This window comes from Bemisia tabaci, chromosome 5 (genome assembly GCF_918797505.1).
Source record: "Bemisia tabaci chromosome 5, PGI_BMITA_v3".
In the NCBI taxonomy this organism is placed as follows: domain Eukaryota; kingdom Metazoa; phylum Arthropoda; class Insecta; order Hemiptera; family Aleyrodidae; genus Bemisia; species Bemisia tabaci.
In genome coordinates this window covers 24,234,628-24,253,551 of record NC_092797.1, presented here as the reverse complement: position 1 = coordinate 24,253,551, position 18,924 = coordinate 24,234,628, and the positions used below count along the sequence as shown (strand labels likewise).

General features: G+C 36.1%; 1 protein-coding gene across 1 annotated transcript; it reads left to right on the top strand.

Moving 5' to 3' along the window:
• The first annotated feature begins 18 nt into the window (after positions 1-18).
• mEFG1 (mitochondrial translation elongation factor G 1) lies at positions 19-18,758 on the top strand. Its single transcript, XM_019050932.2, has 12 exons — positions 19-186; positions 1,313-1,477; positions 3,848-3,980; positions 4,992-5,313; positions 5,648-5,766; positions 7,042-7,234; positions 9,301-9,472; positions 10,551-10,697; positions 12,327-12,521; positions 13,541-13,931; positions 16,034-16,194; positions 18,304-18,758. The coding sequence occupies exons 1-12, from the start codon at positions 121-123 to the stop codon at positions 18,520-18,522; spliced, it is 2,283 nt and encodes a 760-aa protein (XP_018906477.2). The 5' UTR covers positions 19-120; the 3' UTR covers positions 18,523-18,758.
• Positions 18,759-18,924: the final 166 nt, after the last annotated feature.

The window sequence follows — 18,924 nt, the reverse complement described above, 5'->3', positions numbered from 1 at the left end:
GTGTTGTTATAGGTTAAGTCTTTTTTATGGTCATATGGTGCCTCTCTGAAAAACTCTTGGAAAACTCGGTTGGAATTTCATTCGTAATTCTTTATACATTAGTTTTGTATATCCTGCACAATGGTTCGAATTCTCCAGCTGCAGAGAAATTTTGAAAAGCTCCTGAATTACACCAGCTATATTAAAGTAAGCATGTCTGTGTTTTATCCAATTGGTTTTAAGTTCTTGGTTTAACCTCAAACAATCTCATGTGCTGCACTTGTCCATTTATTACAATAAAAAATAAGTTTGCCTAGATTTATGCAAGTTACGTGAGTCATTTATGTCAGCCACAAGAAATACATGCGCGTCGAACGCCAGTTTACATCTATACCCTAGCATGGAGCAAGCGGGAAGGTTCACTTATTTTTCACGCCTTTGGAAGCAGGCCCCACTCCACTTAAGAAGAACTTTGCGGAACTTCTGTTAACTGAGCTAGATGTGTCTGCAAGTAAGAAGTGACACTAAGTAACGCGCATTGAATGAGTTTCACCATTGTTAACTGTCAGGTCAACTGAATTTAGCTCCTCTGCCCTCATCAGAGGGATAGAGAATGAGGACCGGCTGTTATTGCGATTCTGTATTGTAACTAAATAACCAGCACTTACTCTAATGAAGAATATAGACTGTCATGTTAGGTTCTGTCAGGGAGTAATACTTCTATATTATTGACAAGATTAGTGTCCTAAATCATTTTGAAATTTAATCCAATTTTATGGCAGGAAAGGCCCAAACTGCCATTTGCTTGCTGTGAAGAGAGGTTTAACCTTCATGTATCTGCTTGATACTTCATGGAGTTTTGGGTTTATTTTTCATTGTGGGGAAATTATTTTTATCTTGAAGGCTATAATTACTTTGCCTAAATGTTGCAAACCCAATCCAGTTTTTCCCTTGTTTGTATTTTTCGTTATTTCATTAATTTTTGAATGAAGTTCTTTAGTCAGTTGTAATGTTTTCAAAAGTTGATGAACTTCTAGCATGCAAACTAGGTATCTCTAGCAACTATCTATTAAAATGAAACCTATGTAGCCCCAGCTATGCTAACGTCATAATGCAATGATCTTTAAAAATTTTATAGAAAACCTGTTGGTGATATAGAGCTCTTGAGTAGTAGCTAGAAATATTTTTAACAGAGTGATAGAAATTTGTGAACTTTTTTAAAGTCTGCTTTTGAGGTATTGAAGATTTCAGCATCTTCGAGCCCTTTATTATTACCTAATTTTTCATTTCTTTTTGCAAGGAAGCTCAACACCTAAAATTTGTTTGTTCTCAGCGAGTTGGTTATGCAAGATGTTATGCTTCCCATTCAAAATTTGCTGAACATAAACCTATTGAATTGATCAGAAATATTGGGATCTCCGCACACATCGACTCAGGGAAAACAACCTTGACAGAGAGAATTTTATTCTACACCGGTAGAATTTCAGAAATGCATGAGGTATAGTATGGAATCTGGAATAAGATTTTTTTTTTTTTTTTTTTTTTTTTTTTTTAAATTAAGAACCATATTTACGAAGCTCAACTTAGCAGTCAGAAACACAAGAGTTTCATTATTGCAGTAAACTATTTGAAAGCGGATGTTGCTAGACTCCGCTTGAGATACCCATCCCATGAATTTTATGCCTACATATGCTTGCCCAACACTTTTACCCATTGCACAACAATCTCCGAAGGTCATTAGGACATTTTAGTGAAAAGCAAAGACTAAATGGTATCAGGTGAGTTTACAGCTGCAAAGCACCTATGGGGCTGTCCATAAATTACGTCACCCATTTTTTTCAATTTTCTGACCCCCCCCCCTCCTGATTGCGTCATCCATTGCGTACTCCCTCCTCCCTTATTGCGGGAAAATGCAGAAAATCGATAACATTGGATATAGTATGCAGTGTTTAAGAGCATGAATAATTTCTTTTGTTGAGCATTTTATTTATGTTGTGTTCTTATAAAAAGGAAAAAAAATTGAGACCGCGATATATTACTAGCTGAAAAATTATATGACGCAAACTTTATTACTTTGAGAAAAATTGGAATTATCATTGAAAAATCCACAAAAACCCCACCCTCTTTACGTGAGTGACAACCAACCACAGGCAGCATATCAGACGAGTCAAGGAGAAGATACAATCTTAGGGAAGAGGGGTAATCGCTATGCAGAATATCTAAAAAAAACTCGCTAAAATTATCCGAAAATGTCTCTTTCATAATATTTTCCTGACATTAGTATCAGATGACCGTTCATAAAATATGTAACCCTTGAGAGAGGGAAGGAGCCTGAACTTGTGTTAGAGGGGAGAGTGAGAATGCTCAGAGCTGTGTTGTATAACATTGGAATGAGGGCACAGTGCTGATTTTTTTAAAATCTAAGATGAAAATTTTTCATCCATAACTGATCATAAGTGCCCAATGGTAGGAGGGGGTTTCGAACCAAGAGTTACATTATTTTTACAGAGGGTGTATACCCATGTTACTAGTTTGTTATGAGAAGGATGGGGAAGTAAACGAATCTGGTTTTTAATACCATATTATTCTATAAGTGACCCCAGCCATAAAATCGGTGTGTTCAATTACTTTTTGGATAAGATGTGGCTCATCTAGGTATCAGTTCTTTTTTTCTTTTTAAAATCCTTAAAAGTTATTGAGTTATATTACACTTTTTGTAATAAATTAATTCAAAGAACTATAGAGAAGAATTCTATGATGCGCAAGCTAGTAGTACATGATGCGCAAGCTAGTAGAAGAGTATCGGAAGTGGGGTCTGGAAGTCAGCATATCCAAATCTGAGAAGATGACTTTTGGCGGTGATCAGCAAAGCATTGAGTTGGAGGATGGGCAGCAGATCAAAGGCTGCGAGCACTTTAAGTACTTGGGAGTGCGGTTGACCCAGGATGGAAGGACGGATCAAGCTATCAGGGAAAGGAACACCTTAGCAAGGAAGGCTATAGCGATTTTAAATGGAATCCTCTGGGATCAGCGGATTTCCAAAGATAACAAGAGGAGGATATACAACGCTGTAGTCAAAAGTATATTAACATACGGATGTGAAGTTTGGCAGCTGAAGAAACGGACACAGGATATGCTAAGAGCAACGGAGATGGATTTCTGGAGAAGGTCAGCAGGAATTTCTAGGAGAGATCGGGTCCGTAATGATAGAGTGCGTCAGATAATGGAAGTCGAAAATGACATCGTGTTCGACGTCATGACCAAACAACTTGTTTGGTATGGTCATGTCAATAGGATGACGGAAGAGAGGCTGCCAAAAAAGATGCTTGATTGGGTTCCTCCTGGGAGGAGACGTAGGGGACGCCCAGTGAGAGGTTGGCGACAGGGGGTGTTAAATGAGATAAGAGATTGTCAACTCCCTGATGACCTGTGGGAAGACCGAGCTTTGTGGCGATTAGGCGTCGCACAGCGCCAAAGAGCGCTATAAAAGCGACTCATATATATATATATATATATATATATATATATATATATATATATATAAGAATTCAGAGGTTTATTTGCTGTAAAATTCATTCAGGGTATGATTTGTGGAAATGTCAAACTAGAAACCATTATTTTTTTTGTCTTTATACTCAAGTTTAACGTCCTCATGTGTCTAAAGCACCTCCTAATTTTTAAACTTTGAACTTGCTTTTTTCAAAAGCATATATTATGTCATTTGATTCCTTCATCCATGATATCTTTTTTCATAATTAGGGCCTCGAAAATCTTTCTGTACCCAACTGTACTTTTTCAGTAATCAATCAACATTAAAAAAAATGCCAGAATAGTGAGTTATTTCAATATTCTTCCATTCCTTTTTCAGGTCAAAGGAAAAGATAATGTTGGAGCTGTAATGGATTCCATGGAGCTGGAAAGACAAAGAGGAATAACAATTCAGTCAGCTGCAACCTACACTTTGTGGAAGGATCACAATATCAATATAATTGATACTCCGGGTTTGTCTTGATACTTCACTGTTTCAGTAATATAACGTTTTTCTTTCTTTCTGATTTTCAAGTAGGTCAGAGGGTAAATTAATCACCCAATCCCCTATATTACACCTACTACCAGGTTATCCTTGCTTGAGATCATAAAATAGCTTGCTTGGTCGAGAATCTAAATCAGGCTCTCGCTATCATAGGACCAGCGCTACAACAATTTCACCATAAGAGGCCGACAAGTCTCTCACCTATCCTTGTTCGTTGCTATCCTAGAAATTTTTTTTTTATTGTACTACCATTAACTCGGTATCAATTTTACAACATCATACTCCTTTATTGTGAAACTCATAAACCTCATTTAACCAACAGTAATATTCTTTGTATTTATACTCCGACGTAGCTCTGATCTTCTATACTTACTCTATATTAAATACTTTTTACTCAGATTATGAATAATTTTTTTAATTGTATTTTTAGTTGCATCAGTGTTGAGCATTCAAGAATTTTAGGTTTCCTTGTAAGAAATTCCGTCAAGAGAATTTCCATCTCCTTGTATATTCATCGGGTCTGAAATACAAGCAAATTCCTTCTCAATATTCCTGCATACACATTTTTTTTTTTTTTTTTTATACTTTTATCTTTTTCTCTGTTGCTCTAATAAGCACCTGGGCTTTTAAGTTCGTATTCGTAATTATTTTGATGGGAATTTTCTCCCTCCCTCAATTGTAGGTGATTCAATTTTTATATGAGTACTAGCTGTTTGGAGTGGGCTTAATCCGCTCATTCTTGGAGAATTTCCTCATCTCACAAATACATTAAAAGTACTCGTCAAGGGAAAAAGTAATCGTAACACTGACTTCCTCCAGCAACGCATGAGCATACTCTAAACCCCTGTTCTACCATCTTACTACTTACCGTGTAGAAATTTAGTGTTGCTCAGGAAATAAAAGTGCCCTCAGTGAATATCATGTCTTTGCTTCGTATTCTTTTATTAAAAGTTAATTATTGATACTTTGTATTATGCAGGGCACGTAGATTTTACTGTGGAGGTTGAACGAGCTCTACGAGTCTTGGATGGTGCTATCTTAGTCTTGTGTGCTGTCGGTGGTGTGCAAAGTCAGACTTTGACAGTCAATCGTCAGATGAAGAGATACAATGTTCCATGTCTAGCATTTATTAATAAATTGGATAGATTAGGTGCAAATCCATTTCGAGTTATGAAACAGCTTAGAGAGAAATTAAATCACAACGCTGCTTTTCTGCAACTTCCCATTGGATTGGAAGGTGATACTGAAGGTATCATTGATCTCATCACACGCAAGGCACTATATTTTGAAGGACAAAATGGGTAAGTCAATCAGAATTTTTACTCAGCATGAAGTTTATAACAGACTCATGTATTATTCATAATTTTAATTGGAAGATGTGTAATTTTTTCCCCCTTCTTCTTTCTCTCTCAAAAGTTAGTAATTGTGTCTAATAAATCAATAAAGTACAAAATTATTACTTATGTTGTTTGTTGCTAAAGAAAAAAATACAAGAAAATCTGATTGAAACTTTCAAGTCATGTGTATCAAACTTCTTCCTAAACTGCGAAGGTCCTTTGTAGCTATTTTCTTAATTTTGCAGATTTTATTTGTCCGTGCCCAAGTTTTAAGTATGAACTGAATTTCGTTTTTCAGGGAAATCGTGAAAGAAGCTGAAATCCCACAAAATATGAAGGATGAAGTAGAGAAAAAAAGGCAAGAACTTATAGAAAGTGTCTCAGATGCTGATGAAATTCTTGGAGAGATATTTTTGGGTTCGTATCTTTGTTCATTTACAGAATATCATCCCAAGAAGAAAAGGAGAAGGTGTTTGAAATAGAATTGAGTCAGTTTGAAATTATCTTCTTCCCCATGCAGAAATGCTGTTTTCAACAGATAATAATAATTTCTACTTTACTTGTTCAAAAAGAATATCTAGATTCTGAGGATGTTTACTGAAAATTTTAAACCCTCCATCAATTAGTGTGTGATCGAAGCAATAGAAAAATCCATGCACACTTAAGACTCCTTCGGTAACTGGGTGTATACGCACTTAGACTTTCAGGGAGAATGCATTTTCTGAATCCTCGCATTATAAGGTATCCAATAATTTATAATTTATACATGTTTTTGTGAATCTGAGATAAATAGATCAAAGAGTTAAGGAGAAATACTGATTTTGCAGTGTTCCTGTGTATAAGAGACAGTTTATCACTGTATCGTGTCGCGTATTGGACATTTCTGCATTTTTCCCATCCACACACTCACAGTTCATGAAAAGTAACCTGCATTAATTTCTCTTACTTTCTAGTGAAAATGAGAAACAAGATGTGTTTCCTACATTTCATCCTTCTTACACACCATCTAGTTAAAAAAACAACAACAATATAAGTAACAAGAAATAAATTATCTCCGCATAAAAATGTTCAATCCCTGGTATAAGGACGTATAAAATGTTTTTGTAAAAGCTTCACTTCAGAATAACCTCATATGCCAGACGTCTGCAATCTTAGACACTTCTTTTCGAAGGTCCAGGGTTTTCTTTACTAAAACAACCTTAAAGTTAGGGGAAATTCCAACTGCTTCAGGAAGTATGAGCTGTCTAATACTTATCTTGCGCGTTTCTCCAAACTTATTTTTGTTTCATGTCTCTTTACTGAAGAAGTCCTCAACTATGAAGGAAGCCATTTCATGAGTTACCAATACAGTAACTGAAATAGAGGGCCTAGAAGGTACCGCCATACAGTCACGTCTTGAAGTTAATTAACTTTATATTTTCTGCAGCCATTGCTGATGTTATTGATAAAAATATAACCAACCTGTAATTAAAGAACAGGATAATATAATATTGCTGGTTCCACACTATCTGTGGATTGTAATTACTCGAATGCAGTCTCTCAACCTCATTTCAGTATTTCTAAACATTGTTAATTTTTAATTGCCATTTCATGGAATAATTTCATTAATTGAATTTCAATCTTGTTCATTCTTTGGACAATTCTTTACTTCCCACCTGTTCACTGGAGTTAAATGTGATTTTTATTTTGCAGAAGAGAGAACACCAAACAACGAGGAACTTGTCGCTGGAATTAGAAGAGCTTGTCTGAAGCGAACTTTTACACCTGTTTTCGTAGGAACTGCACTGAAAAACAAAGGAGTGCAACCATTGTTAGATGGTGTCTTAACATACTTACCAAACCCTGGAGAAGTTACAAATTATGCTTTAAAAGAAACCAATCCTGGGTAAAAAGGATTTTATACTGCTTTAATTTTTTATTTACTACATATTTTTTTTTTATTTTTTTATTGTACATATACTATTGTAACAAGGCAAAGACAGTCTATTAAACATATTTCAGTGTGTATAAAGGATTAATTAGACAGAGCACTGACTAAACTAAAAACATTTTAACACAGTTGAAAGCTAGAAAAGCAACAAAATGCACCCCACCAACACAGAAGGATGGACTGAAAATAGGGTGAATAAGGCTGATAATTTAAATACTTCAAAAAAACTGAACATACAGGTCAAGTTTAACAGAAGTACACTTAGCTGCATCAAACTAGAAGTGATAAAAAGTGACTCAAAGTTTAATACCTTCTCAAGACTCCATGTTTAGGACAAAGTCTAACAAATATTCTCATTTCCAAAATATTTTTCTCTTGTGAATTTTAGACATGAGCAAATTTACAACTGGTCGAATTCACTTATACTTTCAACTAATTTTTTCCACCTAAATGGGACCTAGTGTGTTTTTGTTAAACTCTGTCTATTTTCATTCATCACAAGCTCATTGTATGGTTATATGGCAACAACTGAGATCTGATTGCCTCTCATATTATTATCATTAATTGTTTGTATTTTAGAAGCTCTAAGTAAGCTGCCTCAAATGCCTAAATATTTAAAAATTTTAAAATACTTAGCCTTGTTTACGCAATTCTCTGTGTAGAGTATTATCTTTTACCATCCTTCCTGCTGACTGTATTGTTGCGTATCTTTGACACCCCTTCACCCAAGGGTTTGCTGACTTTTTAACTGGTAATTCCTTCAAAAACAGAGGAATCATTGCAACCTGTGACAATATTTGTCTAATTTTAATTGTCTTTTTATAATACAAGCATACAAGTCCTTCCACAGTTTCATGACCTGTAAGAAAATGTAGTATGTTCATGGCGAAAGTTGAAAATTGCCTATTTCCGATTGCAACATTTTAAGTCTCCACTTGTGTTTTATTTTTTAAAAGGAAAATCACCCAGCAGTTTCTATTACAATTTTTTGTGAATTTTCTTCACTCATTCTATAAACTGCTCGGAAACTTTTTGATTAGTTCTCCTTGAAGAAAATAAAATATAATTGAAGGTTTTTAATGGTTGCAAGTGACATCAGCATTTTGACAGTCAGCCATCAATGTTTTTCCCAAATGAACCATGAATGGAACCTTGGAACAAGTGTTAAGTGAAAGGCTCAGTGAAAAAAGAAGAAAAAAACTCCATTCTAATACACTTAACACTAAGTTTTTTCGCGAAACATGTTTCCGCACAAAGTGTAACCATCATGTAAGATTCATTAAGGTTCTGCAAACCACAAACATAATCTCATCTCTATTGACTACTTTTCACATTAGAAAAAGAAGTCCTGGATATTGAGGAGGAGAGAAAAGGGAAGAAGGAGTTATTATATAAGGGAAAAATATTTGTAATTTATTTTCAGAGAATCTTCTTATTTTTTTTAAGTCTTGAAAACTGACAATTAATAAATCCTTTAATATACTTACATCAGTGAAAAAATAATTACAACTGCAAGTTCTAAAAATACGGATTTTGCAAAATGCATTAGAAAATGGAAGTTTGAGCTGAAACACTAGAAGAAAAACATGTTTTGCTGAGCTAAAATTATGTCAATCAAGTAAGTGTAAAATTAAACCCTGCTGAATGATGCTGTAAGGCCAAAATGACTAGACAGGTTAAGTAAGTTTCTGCATCAGGATCAGTTGAACTATATTTTCCAACAAGGAACTACTTCTCCTGGCTCATTTCAGAAGCAGTCTATGTGTCATCTGATTACCCTTGCAGATAGGTGCTTTTATGAAGTAGGTAAAGCTGACAATGGCACTTCTTTTTTTTTTTTTTTTGCAAAGTGTAGTTCAGTTTTATGTTTACTGGAGTTGAGAGCAAGGCACTGATAAGTTTGTTGAGAGGCAATGCAACTTGCGTGTGAATTATCCAACTATGTAACCAATTGCTAACTTTTTGCTGAATTTGGTTAAAGTGTCCCCATCGAAAAATTTTAATACAAGATAACTTTTCAGGGAGGAGCCGCAAAAAGTTATCCTAAACCCTGCAAGGACAGATGAGCATCCAATGGTATCTCTAGCATTCAAACTAGAAGCGGGTAAATTTGGTCAATTAACATACTTGCGCTGCTATCAAGGATGTTTGAAGAAAGGAGACACCATCTTCAATACTCGAACAGGGAAAAAGGTATGGTTATGAGCACTCTCCTGATCAGTATTTGGAATCACAGACAGAGTTACTTATCTATGAATTAAGTGCTATTAAACTGAAGATTTTAGCTTAATTTGAATGAAGGAAATATTGAGATTGATAACAAACACATTTTCTGATAAATAGCAGAATGAGGAAAGATGCGCCAGTTGTTTTAGTCTAATTTGAAAGAAAACAACAAATAGTGTGCAATTTTGGGATTAACTATCCAGAAGCAACAAATATACCCAAAAGTAAGGTATTAATTAAAGCTATCGGATTTTGTAGGGATAAATCATCATTTTGTGTTGTGGTACAAATTAAAAATCCTAGATTTTATGTTCCATATGGAAACACTTTAACAATGACTGGTCGCTGATTTGCATGAATGAATGGACCACTAGACAAGGTACAAAGTGAAGCATTCTGATACATCTTTCTTAACGAAAATTTCATGTAGAACATGATACGTGCAACGAGAATGACTGAAATTAACTCTTAACCAAAAATATAATGTTTCTTGATGCGTGAATTCAAACCTCCCGCTCTTGAAAATGCAATGGTCTACGTGAGTCAAATCGCACACTAAACATTACTATGGCAGTCTCTGCAATACGAAAATATGACAGCCTCAATCTTGACACTTTGGCTCAGCTATATCATATGGTTTACACTTTAAACAATAAAGGATGGGAAAGGATCAATGCTTGTTTGAGAAGCCTGCCAAAACCGTTGTAAGACACGATTTGACTCAATTGCGTTTCTTATGACTGGGTAAGTCAAATTGCCTGTAACCACTGTAAAGTAAAATTGTTAGTATCTTAGTTAGAAGTTGATTTCAGAAATTTTCGAGCAATGCTTGTATTCTTTGTGAACTTCTGCTTAAGAAACATGTATCAGAATGCTTAAATTCGTACCGTGTCTAGTGGTCCATTGCCCGTTTAAATTATGTTTGAAGGTACAAGACCTTTTGTACCCAAATTTTAAAGCACATATCTGTATTTCTTACCTCAAAAATTTAATGTACTCTTAATTTTTTCCGAGTCATCTATTTTTGGTTCTTTGTTTATTTTAGATTCGAACTTCTCGTGTGGTACGACTGCATTCAAATGAGATGGAAGAGGTTGATGAAGTTTATGCCGGAGATATTTTTGCTTTGTTTGGTGTTGACTGTGCTAGTGGAGACACTTTTGTTACTGATAGGAAGCTAGAATTATCTATGGTTAGTTGAAATGCAACCTTTGAATCTTTTATCTACTTATGATTCAATCTAACCTATCTCTGTTTTACCAAGTGTTTTCAGTTCTGTTTAGAAACATATGACATTGCTAGATTGTATTTTTTTGTGCTACCTCTTCTTAAAGCTTCCTTTGTAGGAAGGCTCATCCTGCTTAGTATAGTCAAATTGCCTATTCGAATTTTCTCAAATTTTGAGAATTTTTTCAAGATTTGCTTGCAATCATATTACTTTCTGAACAGTAAGTTTTTTACAGACTCCATGGACCAATTCATTCTCCCAATTTCTCATGTTTTCTAGAATGCCCAATAGAAAGGGCGTAAAAAGTTCCCAAAAGTTGTGTTCCGGTGGCTGATTTTGTTGCTCCTCTTGAGCAGTCTCTTACGCTGCTTTATCCCTCCCTCTCTCCTATTGGCATACGGAGCCTTACTGCACAGGCAGAGGCTCCATGATTATGGGGTCTGGGATTTGCTTCCCTAGTCGGACACTTATTTTTTATTTTCTGCATGATCATGTCACATTTTATTTTTAATTCTACACGTACTTTTTATTTCCTGCATGATAACATTTTATATTTAATTCTACACTTACTTTTTATTTTCTGCATGATCACGTAACATTTTCTTTTTAATTCTTCATTGTTTTTTATAAGTCAAGCAGTTCCAATAACTCTTCCCCCCCCCCCTCCCTTCTTATTTTATGTACATTTTTCCCCCGATGTTTTCTCAAATAAACTGATTAATACCAATGAAGAATTAAAAAGAAAATTTTACGAGATCATGCAGGTAATACAAAGTAAGTGTAGAATTAAAAATTAAATGTGATGTGATCATGCAGAAAATAAAAAACAAGTGTCCATCCCGGGGCGCGATCTCAGACCCCATAATCATGGAGCCACTGCCTGTGCAGTAGGTCGATGGGAAAGAGGGAGTGAATGAGTGATAAAGCGGTATAGGAGACTGCTCAAGTGGAGCCATGCGCCGCAAATCAATATCAGCTGCCGAAGACTCAACTTTTGGGACTTTTTTATGCCCTTCCTATTGCGCATGTGGGATGACGGAAGAAATTTGGTAAATAAATTGATCCACAGAGTCTGTAAAAAAAATTCAGCCCAATAGGAAGCGGCAGGTCCGTACATTCTACTTTTGAGTTATGTTTATTTTGACGTTTCTTTTGATTTGGAAAAAAAGATCAGGGAAAATCTTGGAAAATCAGAGAGACGGAAAATACAAGGGTCAGGGAAAACCCAGGAAAGTCAGGAAGGAAGACAGAAACTTTTGCTCGACACCCTGCCACACATACATGAATATATTGATGGTGAAACTTTCCAACCACGTATCTGGGTTTGTGACGTTGCAGACCTCCTGTCATACTTTATTTTCAAAATGGAGAACTACTCAAGTCAATTCTTTAAAACTTTCATGATTTTATTTCTCTGTGCAAAGCAAATTCTGAAAAAATTTCCTCTGATTTGTCTTCCTTATAACAAGTAAATTAGGAGTGGACATTTTTAAACACTGCAGACAGTTTGGGAGTTTCACCGTTTGGTTTGCTGAATGAAATTGGGAATATACAGTTTTTTAGCATAATTTATTCATTGTTCTGGATTTCTAGGAATCAATATATGTGCCTGATCCTGTGATCTCTCTCTCCATTGCACCAGTCAACTCGAAGGACAGGGATCAATTCAGTAAAGCAATTGGCCGTTTTACCAAAGAAGATCCAACTTTCCGCTTTTGGTATGATCCAGATAATCAAGAAACCCTCGTCTCAGGAATGGGTGAACTGCATCTCGAAATCTATGCCCAGGTTTGCATTTGTATATTGCTTCCAATATTTTATTTTCTCATTGTTGTTTCATTTTCTGCTGCAAGGAGATAAGTCTTTGGAAAAATTTCTCAGGTCATGATGATCTTCGAGATCTTTTGACTTTGTTAGCAGTAACAATGGACCACTGGACAAGGTACGAATTTAAATAATCTGATACATGTTTCTTGACCAGAATTTCACGTAGAACACGATTCACACAACGAAAATTACGTAAACCAACTCCTAACGAAGATATCAATGTTTTTATTTCACATTGGTTACACACAGGAATTTGAACTGCCCGCTCACAAGAAACTCGAACCTCTACGTGAGTCAAATCGCGCACTACACCGGTTTCAGCAAGCTTCTCAATCGAGCAATGTTCATTTCCCACCATGTGTTGTTCAAACTTTTGGCAATTTGCTATAGCTGAGCCAAAGCGTCAAGATTGAGGTTGCCAGATTTTTATATCGCAGAGGCTGTCATAATAATGTTTAGTGCGCGATGTGAATCACGTAGAGCATTGAGTTTTCATGAGCGGGTGGTTTGAATTCACGCACCAAGAATTATTGAATATCTTTGTAAGGAGTTGATTTCGGTAATTTTCGTTGTGCGCATCGTGTTCTATGTAAAATTTTGGTTAAGAAGTATGTATCAGAATGCTGGAATTCGTACCTTGTCTAGTGGTCCATTTGTAGAAAATTTTAATAAAGGTGCAAATGCTTAAGTCTTGAGTATAATCAAGTGTAGCTCCAAGAAATCATTTCTCCGCTGTAAGTACTCTCGTCAGTAGTAAGGAAAAGGTCGGGTGAGTCAAAGTCTACAATGAATCATATTTGTTCAATTTCGCATTGCTAACCTCACTAAAGGGCACTAAATTTGCATCATCAACCCAGCAATCAAAGACTTAGAACTTCTTAGATAACAGCAATGTTCAAAAAGGTACCCTTCCTATTGTAGCATGGAAAACATTTATATCCTGTGTAATAATGAAGTTTTGCCCTTTTTTTGGCTTTCAGAGAATGGAAAGAGAATACAAATGTCCTGTGGTTCTAGGAAAACCCAAGGTAGCATTCAGAGAGACTCTTGCATCACCGATCGAATTTGACTACTTGCACAAGAAACAGTCAGGTGGTCATGGAGAGTATGGTCGAGTGATTGGCATATTGGAGCCACTCCCTCCACATTTATACACCAAAGTAGAGTTCATTGATTCAACATCAGGACCAAATGTACCAAAACAGTTCATCCCTGGAATAAAGCGAGGTTTCCAGTTATCTTTGGAAAAAGGTTGTCTCACTGGTAATAAAGTATCTGGATTACGATTTACATTACAGGATGGAGACCACCACATAGTTGATTCTAGCGAACATGCCTTCTGTCTTGCCACTCAAGGAGCAATGAAAGAAGGTAAGCAAATTCTTTCATAACCAACATGTTGATTTCATTACCATAACGGTGAACCATGGCAAAAATAGGGACAAAGTTGGTCATTAGCACTGTTTTCTTCCAGCAGACACACAAATTCACTCTCAATTTACTTTTCTTTGCCAACAGCTGCAGCAAATGAGCAAATAGAGGCACAGGGGGGTGGAACATCATAACCCAAAACGCAATATAGCGAATTGCCTAGTAAAATATAGCGAATTGCCTAGTAAAAGTAATGTGAAGAATAATTAATCTTAGCGCAGTAGAGAGCATGACGTTAAGTTTGACAGACCCTGTCCCAGTTCGAGAAGTGGCTGTCCTTTTGGAATCAGGAACTTTCACTTACATACATTATTCAGCTGCTTTCGTTTTTCTTGTTGACATTTTTTCATTAAAATATTTCTCCGTGTAAAAACTAGTTTTTGATCATCATTTTCCAAAATCATTAAGCCTTGAAAATCTGTTAAAGAAATACTTTTTAATCCAGCTGGTCATTCCCGAATCACATAATGCTTAATTTGCAGTCCCCCTTCCTCCCTCCCTCTGCCTGTATCGCTCTGTGATTTTGAGAAAAACTCCCCCCCCCCCCCAAAAAAAAATTGTAATCCTGATCAAGATCCCATCTCCCTGTCCTTCTAAAGATACTAGCCACTAGTGTTGGGACATGGAATCGGGATTCGCTTGAACCGGAATCCAAATCTGTGAATCCCCTGAAATTTCAAAATTCGCGCCTTGAAGTCGAATCCTGAAGATTTCCGAAGGTTCTCGTCAAATATCGACATTGTCTCTCCATCTCATCGATCTCAAATTTTGACTCATTCCAGAATGTTCTCAAACAGTAAATATTGGTATAAATCCTCGCTGCGTCTAGGTATAGCTGTCAATATTTGTTTACTTGCGTAATAATAAATAAAAAAAAGTACTGAGTTTCTGAAAGAAGAAGGACTTGCAATGGATTGGGATTTGAGGATTCAAAAGTTAAAATTTGAGATTCGGATTTAGGTAAATTTAGGATTCAACCCAACACTACCAGCCACTATGTGGGAAATGTGCAATGCCTGTCATTCTCCATCTAGTGCCTTCCTGGGATGAGGAATCTTGCAGGTAACATTCCTTCGTGTCCAAGGGTGATAAAACTTCTGCCATCTTAGTCCATGGTGTTTAGAACGGGAAAAATCGGGATTCATCAGGGAATGAAAATTTACAGGAAAAATCAGGGAATCTGTTCCAGAGACGGGGAATCTCTCCTTCTACCGCTTAGGGATCATTTCGTTTTCAAATTTGGCAGTCTAATCTGACTGAGCGCTATAATTGACTTCTTGAATGACACTTGAAACTTCAAATCATCGAAAGAGTGGAAGAGCTTTCATTGACTTGATAATATAAACATCAGGAACACTATTGGAATTAAAATTTTGAATGAGCGCCGAAGAAATGGCTGAAGGATGAATTAAAATTGATATTCCTAAATGGAACTCTGGAGAGTTCTATTCTTTTCCCCCAGAAAATCCTGGGGAAGTTGGAAAAAACACCAGTTTCTTGTCAAGGAATGAGCTCCTGAAAATCAGGGAATGAGCCAGGTCAAAAATTTTAGACACCATATCCTAGTTTCCTTGTGACTGAAACCTTTTTTCGAGTTCATATAAAAACCTCTAAAAACAACAATTAGGAAATACTCGGGAAACCTAAGAATAATAAATTAAATACAGAACATGATGCCCCGGACAGAACATGCATTTATATGCTGTTATCTCTCTGTAATGTCAACACACTCAAGCTTTCCTTTCAGCGTTTCATAATTAATTAAAGGATGAAACGGAAGATAACTCATTTTAAATCTTACATCAACTCATCCTTTTCAGTGATGCAACCATCCATACAAGTTGTAGGATTTGCTGGGGGTATAAAATTGAAGTTATACACTTAGTATAAAAAATATCTCTTTAAACAGTCAGATCCAGCTCTGAAATGGCTTCTCAGAAACAATTGCAATGAGAAAGCTTGCTAATCAAAGACACAGTATTGGGATCCCTTAACCATCCAGTGAATTTGTAATTGAATCACATTGAATTTGTCTTTTACAGCTTTTCGAGATGGACATTGGCAAATTATAGAACCCATCATGTACGTGGAAGTAACGGTCCCCAGTGAACATTTCGGCACAGTAATGGGTCAGATAACCAAACGACACGGGCTTGTCTTAGGAACTGAGAGCTCGGAAGGATGGTCCACGCTCTACGCAGAGGTATGTTGTCCTCTATGAAATATACAATTGATCTTACTTTTGGTTCTACACATATTGAATTCATATATTGTATCTGGTCTTTGTAGATAGTGACCAAGGCGGAAAGGACGCTGCACACTCCTTTTGGGTAAGTGCACAATGATCAATTTTTAATTTTTTTACTGCATTCATTCATCTCAAGATGCTGATGAAAAGTGATCATTGCGCCAACTTTCTACGATGCACCGCTTTCACACAATACGCCTGGATTGCTTCAATTATTCGACGCTAAAGAGTCAAACATAACGAAGCATTCAAGAACAGGTCTGATGTGAGTAAGAAAAAACGTAGCGAGTGTCTGTCTCCTTATCTATTCCTGCCTACTCTGAGGCTGTCTCCCTCCTGCTCTCGTCTGTTTGACATTTACTGTTTTTCTCCGACTTTCCTGTTCTAATGCTCCTCACAAATCTGATTTGGATGGTGAAGCCAAAAGGCGTGCAGAATCCGAGATAAGACTGCCGCTCGGTTCTGGAGTTCCCCTGATTTCCTCGTCTGACTGTTCACTCGAGTGCTGAAATGAGGAATCTTTCTGACTCTTTATTGCCGAATAATTGAAGCATTCCGGGTGTTTTGTGCGAAAACGGTGCATTGTGGAAAGTTGGCGCAATGTTGACTTTTTATCAGCATCTTGAGATGAGTTGAACGCAATAAAAAAATTAAAAATTGTGGTGCACTTTTCCATTAGGAATGTACAGGGTCCTTCGCCAACACTCCTTATTTGCAGTCCTCTCCCCAGGAAAGAGTACATTAAGTCTAATTGTTTTGAAGGAAGGCTAACACTCAAACAGATGGTGAAATCGTTAGAAGACGAATTACCAGTGGGTTGTTTCAAAACTTCTGCTCAATTTTTAATTTTCTGAGAAGATTTTATCCTTGATTTTGGTATAAAATTTTCAGAGAAAATTCTTTAAAGGACACAGAGAAATCACTTGAATTTAGTGCGACAGTCGACAGTGATAATGAGCTTTCTCTGAAAAAAAAAATGGTGTCAAAATATCTGCTACTCTGGAAACAAAGATACGTTGTTCAGGTTCTCAGATGGTTAGCCCCCAAATTAGAATTAGCTCTCATTATGATTTATGTAGTTGCTTGTTACAAACATGCAGTTAAAACTGCATTTGAAAAGGCTCTTTTTTCATGAGTACAAATGCAGTTTTTTGGGAAGTGTCAAAAAAGGAAAATGCTAAAAAAGGAATTACTGCAGGCTGTTCTTTTGTAATATTTTTAAAAGATGACAGAACATATTGGTTAAAACGACTCATTCCATCTGATCAAGTGGATATAAAAGTAATGGGCTCTTAAAGATCATTTGCACCTTGCACTCTTTTCTGTATTATTTCTACTGGATTACAGGTATCAATTTATTTCAGATTTTAAGGATTATCATTTTAATAATATATGCCTGAGAAACATTGGTATTTTTAAGTTGAAGAGGATAAGTACCTGTATGAACAACGAATATCATTAAAATGGACAAGTATAATGTTGCGCAATTTTTGAAATATCTTAAATTCCTTCAAACTCGTTTTCAATTGGAAAATTGCACTTTGTGAGTCACAACTCGTTTTCTGAGGATGCTAACCAGTAGCCTGTCAAGCAACTGTCCAATTAAAAATAAAGGTGAAGGAATTTATGAGTTTTCAAAAATCACTTTACTATTTACTTAATTGTTCATTGTATCATCATTATCTTAGCCGAGAGTGCTGGGTTACACCAAAAGGCCATCATGATTCTAGTCAGCATGAAAGCCTTTTCAGATTCCTATCTCACACACACACACCCCCTCATATATATATTAGGTTATACTATATGGTTAACTCATAGGGGGTTATCAGTTGATTTACTAATCTTTTCTTTACATATTGCCGGTGTGTCTTCAATCTTAGGTTCAGTTAATTTTATTGTTACTATTTTTAATATGCGGGCTCTTGGCATAAACTTTGAATGCTTAGGGTTGTTTGTTTGGTCAGTATTAATTACTGTGTTTTTATTATTGATTTCACTTCCTGTTCTTGCGGGGGCTATTACAATGTTATTAATAAACCGATATATGTATATTTTTTTATGCAGGTACCTTTAAATGAAATGTTTGGCTATGCTACAGAGGTAAGATCTACAACTCAAGGCAAAGGTGAGTTCGCAATGGAATTTTCAAAGTATGCACCATGCTTGCCAGCCTTGCAACAAGAACTTATCACTAAATATGAAGAAAGTTTAGGAATTGGACCCTCAAGCAAAGAAAAAGAGAAAGAGAAAAGGAAGGCTAAATACTCAACTAGATCTGACTAACTCTCGTTGTCAAGCATCTCCCTTGAAACATGAGTTTAAGGAGCAGTCTTGTTCATGTGGTTACCATTCCTTTAAATATGCTCCCTTTGTTGTTATTTATAATTGTGTAAATATTTTTGAACAATATTTTACCCAGTGATTTCTCATCAATAGAAATTCTGTATATTTTGTATGAAACAATATTAAATGTTAAGTCTCTTTTCTGTAAATGAACTAGTTGGCGCATATACATAGTATTCCGCCTTTGCGATCGTTTCGACCCCCCACTCGATACAATAACCGAGTCCCTTAGTTCCTTACCGGAAAGTGACTGCCGGAACTTCTGAGATTTTCCAAAGCGTGTAAAAAGTTTACTAATCCGTCAATAATTATGATTTAAAGTTTTTTCTCATTCTGGGGCTT

Bases quoted from the DNA above. Each gene is read 5' to 3' on its own strand.
- mEFG1 (XM_019050932.2), top strand. From the start codon at position 121: ATGGTTCGAATTCTCCAGCTGCAGAGAAATTTTGAAAAGCTCCTGAAT. The intron at 7,235-9,300 runs GTAAAAAGGATT...ATAACTTTTCAG, and splicing joins TTAAAAGAAACCAATCCTGG to GGAGGAGCCGCAAAAAGTTA. The intron at 16,195-18,303 runs GTATGTTGTCCT...TTTTTTATGCAG, and splicing joins GGTCCACGCTCTACGCAGAG to GTACCTTTAAATGAAATGTT.